The 6,518-nt window shown below is 42.0% G+C and overlaps 1 protein-coding gene across 1 annotated transcript in view; it reads right to left on the bottom strand.

Moving 5' to 3' along the window:
* Nucleotides 1-110: 110 nt before the first annotated feature.
* Nucleotides 111-6,518, bottom strand: part of ALDH6A1 (aldehyde dehydrogenase 6 family member A1) — a 44,825-nt gene continuing 38,417 nt past the window's right edge. Inside the window, exons 10-12 of the mRNA XM_038765527.1 lie at nt 5,663-5,842; nt 4,604-4,702; nt 111-1,502 (exon numbers count right to left, since the gene is read on the bottom strand). Of these exons, the coding sequence (XP_038621455.1) occupies nt 1,398-1,502; nt 4,604-4,702; nt 5,663-5,842 (384 nt within the window). The 3' untranslated portion in view covers nt 111-1,397. The remainder of the gene's footprint in view (nt 1,503-4,603; nt 4,703-5,662; nt 5,843-6,518) is intronic.

Here is a 6,518-nt window from a genome sequence, read left to right as displayed (position 1 = left end):
GGAAGGGACGGCTCTTAATGAGCCCAAATCCCTCGAGGAATCCCGGGCAGGAGCCGGAGAAGTCAAGCCCGAGCTTTGGGGTGGCCACGGAGTGGCGAAAAGAGAAAAACTGGCTTGTTAGGAAGTTTATTTTCAACCGTCATCCATAATCACACCGAGCGGGTGGAGGAAAAGAGTTGGGATTGTTTTCGTGCCGCTTCGGATCAGGGCCACCAGAGGAGTAGTCGATTGAGGGAACACGTTGTGATGAATCGGTGGGAATTAAGCACGCCCTTCCCGAATTCCCGTCACCGGGGCCTTCTCCTCTCACCCTGCCCGAGAGACGCCTGGAAAGGCCTGGCGGGAACATCATGGCCACCCGCAAAAGTTCCCCAGGGAAACTCAGGGGCAACCGGACGGCATGGAAACGTTCTGCTCCGGCACGATCACGTGAAGGCATTTCGGTGGGCGTGAGCCGGTGGTCGGGAGACACCGAGGAAGGCTCGCCGTCCTGACGCTCAGAGGGCCAAACCAGGCCTTGGTCTCTCAAGAGAGCCTGATCCGCTTCCCCGCTTAGTTCGCCCGTGAAGCGGGGTCCCTGTTAAATCAGCAGAGAGAAAAATCGCCAATCCGAAGTTTGGGCTAAGCCGGGTCTGGGGACCCTCCTAATTTTCCTCCTAATTCTCCAGCCAGGATGCCCCGACGGCAGGATTCATCCGGGGTGAGGAGGACGGAAAGGGAGGGGGACACGTTCTCGAAAAGATGGGGGCCTACCTTCAGAGGGGGCCAGGGAAGCACCGAAATAGAAAAAGGCCGAATCCCCGAGTTGGCACCGAAAAGCCACGCGGCCAAGACAGGCCTACCGGGCCCTGGAAATGGAAATTTCTCCCGGGCCGAAACGAAGAACTGGAAGGGGAAGGAGAGGAGCGAATCGCTGACGCCGGCGGGAGGGAGGGTTTCTCGCCCGAAGAGCGGGCGAAGAGAAGCGATGAGGCTGGTTCCATCCCACGGCGGGGGGAATAATTAAAATCGCTCCTTGGGTCTAACGACAGGACTCCCCAAACTGATTCCTGAGCTACGTGCTTAAGGCGGAGGGTGTTTAACAAAAGCCCCGGGGGTTTGGGGTGGGGGGTGAGAGGGGACGATCTCCTTGAGCGATGCCGATGTGCCGGGAGAGGAAACGGGAGAGCGACGGCTGTCAAAGGGGGGATGGCGGTGAGGGAGGGTGACCCGTGACTCCCTCCACCTCCGTCTCCCATTTTGACTTCACGGGGAGGATTGGTGAATCCGGGGTCGGGGATTCCCAGGCTCGGGGGACCCCGGAGGATTCAGGAGAACCTGGACGAGCTCCGGGGGAGGGATGGAGAAGAGAAGAGGGAGGGTGGCTTGGGACGGAGTGAGCCGGGATCGGGCGGGGCTCAGTGACCCATGGTTGGCATGACGACGGCGGGAGAGGTGACCGTGGCGTCTTCCTCTTTCCACTGAGAGATGATGGTCTTCAGCTGGGTGTAAAACTGGATGCCCTGGAACGGGACCAGGAGAAAAGACAACGTTAAGAGCAACAACAACAAAATATGTGTGTGTGTGTGTGTATAAATTGTGTATACATATATGTGTGTGTATATATATATAAATTGTGTATATATATAAATTGTGTATACATATATATATCAATTGTATATATATACATCACTTGTATATATACATATATATATATCAATCGTATATATGCATATCAATTGTGTATATATACACAATTTATATATATATCAATTGTATATATATATATCAATTGCATATATACATATATATCAATTGTATATATACATATATATCAATTGTGTGTATATATATGTGCACAATTGATATATACATATATATCAATAGTGTATATATATACACAATTGATATATGTATACACAATTGATATATATGTGTATATATATATATCAATTGCATATATACATATATATCAATTGTATATATACATATATATCAATTGTGTGTGTATATATATGTGCACAATTGATATATACATATATATCAATAGTGTATATATATACACAATTGATATATGTATACACAATTGATATATATATCAATTGTGTATACATATATGTCAATTGTATATATACATATATATCAATTGTGTGTATATATATGCACAATTGATATATATGTATATATACAATTGATAAATATGTATATACAATTGATATATATATCAATTGTGTATACATATATCAATTGTATATATACATATATATCAATTGTGTGCATATATATGCACAATTGATATATACATATATATCAGTAGTGTATATATATATATATATACACACAATTGATATATGTATACACAATTGATATATATATATATCAATTGTGTATACATATATATCACTTGTATATACATATATATATATAAATTGTGTGTGTGTGTGTGTGTGTGTGTGTATATATATATATATATATCTCAATCATACAATAGAAGCAGTGTGACTCAATGGAAAGAGCCCGGGCTTTTGAGTCAGAGGTCACGGGTTCAAATCCCTTCTAGACTGTGAGCCCACTGTTGGGTAGGGACCGTCTCTATGTGTTGCCAACTTGTGCTTCCCAAGCGCTTAGTCCAGTGCTCTGCACACAGTAAGTGCTCAATAAATACGATTGAATGAATGAATGAAGAGCCTGGGCTTTGGAGTCAGAGGTCACGGGTTCAAATCCCTTCTAGACTGTGAGCCCGCTGTTGGGTAGGGCCGTCTCTCTATGTTGCCAACTTGTGCTTCCCAAACGCTTAGTCCAGTGCTCTGCACACAGTAAGCACTCAATAAATACGATTGAATGAATGAATGAATGAAAGAAATCCCGGCTCTGCCAATTGTCAGCTGGGTGACTTTGGGCAAGTCACTTCATTTCTCTGGGCCTCAGTTCCCTCATCTGTGAAACGGGGATGAAGACTATGAGCTCCCCGTGGAACAACCTGATTACCGTGTGCCTACCCCAACGCTTAGAACAGTGCTTTGTACATAGTAAGCGCTTAACAAATATCATCATCATTATTCTATACATTTTTATATTATATATAATATATTACTTAACATACCTATTATGATATATAATAATAATAAAGGTATAATAATAGTGCCATTATTATTATATATTTAAAAAGGCATAATAATATATAATATTATATATCATCTATATGCCTATTATATGTAATAATAATTGTATTATTTATATACCTATTATATATAATAACAATGGTATGATGTATATGCCTATCATTATATATAATAATACCATTATTATTATATATTTAAAATGGTATATAATAATATATATTATATTATTTACACACCTATCATTATATATAACAATGGTATTATTTAGATACCTATTATATAATAATAATAATAATGGTATTATGTATATACCTATTATTATATATAATAATGATACCATTACCATTATATATTTTTAAAAGTATATAATAATATATATTATATATTATTTGTATACCTATCATTATATATAATAATAATGGTATTCCTTATATACCTATTATTATATATAATAATAATGGTATTGTGTATATACCTATTATTATATACAATACCATTATTATTATATATTTTAAAAGGCATACAATAATATATAATATTATATATTATCTATATACTATTGTTATATATAATAATGGTATTATTTATATACCTATTATTATACATAATAATGGCATTATGCATATACCTATTATTATATATAATACCATTATTATATATTTTAAAAGGCATATAGTAATATATAATATTATTTACACACCTATCATTATATATAATAATAATGGTATTATTTATATACCTATTTTTATATAATAATGGTAATATGCATATACCTATTATTATATAATAATGGTAAATGCATATACCTATTATTATATAATAATAATGGTAATATGCATATACCCATTATATATAATAATCACACCATTATTATTACATATTTAAAAAGGTATATGATAATATATCATATTATATATTATTTATATGCCTATCATTATATATAATAAGAATGGTATTATGCATATACTTATTATATATACCATTATCATTATATATTTTAAAAAGGTACATTATATATAATATTATATATCATTTACATACCCATTATTATATGTAATAATAATGGTACAATAATAACACCATTATTATGATTATTTATTTTTAAAAGGTATATAATAATGATGATGATGATGATGGTATTTGTTCAGCGCTCAGAATGGCACAGTAACACCATTATTATTATTATATATTTTAAAAAGATATAATAATGATGATGATGGTATTTGTTCAGAGCTCAGAATGGCACAATAACACCACCATTATTAGTATTATATATTTTAAAAAGGTCTATAATAATGATGATAGTATTTGTTCAGCGCTCAGAATGGCACAATAACACCACCATTATTAGCATTATATATTTTAAAAAGGTATACAATACTGATGATGATGATGATGGTACTTGCTGAGCGCTCAGAATGGCACCTGGCACACAGTAAGCGCTTAGCGCAGCCCACCCGAAGAAAGACCGAAGGAAAACACGCCCGCTTCCCACGGATTACCTGTTTCCCGTAGAAATTGGTGTCTCCTCTGAAGGACGAACGGGAGCCGGTGAAAGAGAACATCGGCAAAGGAACGGGAATGGGTACGTTCACCCCCACCTAAAAAGGGAGCCAATTCACCGTCAATCAATCAATCAATCAATCGTATTTATTGAGCGCTTACCGTGTGCAGAGCACCGTACTAAGCGCTTGGGAAGTCCAAGTTGGCAACATATAGAGACGGTCCCTACCCAACAGTGGGCTCCCAGTCTAAAGGCTCCCAGTCTTCACCCCCGTTTTCCAGATGAGGGAACTGAGGCCCGGAGAAGGGAAGTGACTGACCCAAGGCCACGCAGTCGATAGGCGGAGGAGCCGGGATGAGGTTCTTCTTCCCACCCGGCCACGCCGCTTCTCCGTTTCGGAGGACGGAGCCCGGGCCCGGGAGCGCGAGGGATCTGGGTCCTCAGCGGGGCTCAGTGGAAAGCGCCCGGGCTTTGGAGTCCGAGGTCACGGGTTCGAATCCCGACCCCGCCATCTGTCAGCTGGGTGACTTTGGGCACGTCGCTGAGCCCACTTTCTAGACTGCGAGCCCACTGTTGGGTAGGGACTGTCTCTAGATGCTGCCAACTTGGACTCCCCAAGCGCTTAGTCCAGCGCTCTGCACACAGTAAGCGCTCAATAAATACCACTGATTGACTGATTGATAACTTGGACTTCCCAAGCGCTTAGTCCAGTGCTCAGCACACGGTAAGCGCTCAATAAATACGACTGGTTGATTCTCTGGGCCTCAGTGACCTCACCTGGAAAATGGGGATTAAGTCTGTGAGCCCCACGTGGGACAACCTGCTTACCTTGTTTAGTAAGCGCTCAATAAATGTCATCATTATTATTATTATTATTATCAAGGCCGTGTGACCTTGGGCAGGTCACCTCACTTCTCCTGGCCTCGGTTACCGCGTCTGGAAATCCGGGAGAGCGTGAGCCCCACCGGACAGCGCCCGGAACGGTTGGCTGGGATCGGGCCGGAGGCCGCCGTTCCGAGAAGCCGCGCTCGGAGGGGGCGTCTGATACAGTACGCACCTGCCCCACGTCCACCAGGTGGGAAAATTTCCTAGCCGTGGCTCCGTTGGTGGTGAAGATGGCCGTCCCGTTTCCGTAGGGATTCCCATTCACCAGCTGGATGGCTTCGTCCAGGGAATCCGCCTCAAGGACCACCAGGACCGGCCCGAAAATCTCCTCTCTGTAGCAGGTCATGTTCGGCTACCAAAGAGACGCATCGGGGGCGTGAATTAAGGTCACCCCCACCACCTCCCGAGACCGGCCCCGCCACCCGTCCGCTGGGTGACCTTGGACCGGTCACTTTTATCCTATTTATTTTCTTCTGCTAATATGTTTTGGGCGAGTCGCTTTTATTCTGTTTATTTTGTTAACATCAATCAATCATATTTATTGAGCGCTGTGTGCAGAGCACTGGACTAAGCGCTTGGGAAGTACAAGCGGGCAACACATAGAGACAGTCCGCCTCCCCCTTCTAGACCGTGAGCCCACTATAGCGTGGCTCAGTGGAGTCGGAGGTCATGGGTTCGAATCCCGGCTCTGCCGACTGTCAGCTGGGCGACTCCGGGCAAGTCACTTCGCTTCTCTGGGCCTCAGTTCCCTCTTCTGGAAAATGGGGATGAAGGCTGCAAGCCGCCCCCCGTGGGACAATCTGATCTCCTTGTAACCTCCCCGGCGCTTAGAACGGTGCTTGGCACATAGTAAGCGCTTAATAAATGCCATCATTATTATTATATGTTGCCAACTTGTACTTCCCAGGCGCTTAGTCCAGTGCTCTGCACACAGTCAGCGCTCAATAAATACGATTGAATGAATGAATGAATGGGCCTCATCCATAAATCAGGGCTTAGGCTGGGACAGGGACCGTGTCCAACCCACT

This window comes from Tachyglossus aculeatus, chromosome 23, assembly GCF_015852505.1.
Source record: "Tachyglossus aculeatus isolate mTacAcu1 chromosome 23, mTacAcu1.pri, whole genome shotgun sequence".
In the NCBI taxonomy this organism is placed as follows: Eukaryota; Metazoa; Chordata; class Mammalia; order Monotremata; family Tachyglossidae; genus Tachyglossus; species Tachyglossus aculeatus.
Note: the sequence above shows the minus strand (reverse complement) of the source record. Positions and strands in the feature narration are given on the sequence as shown.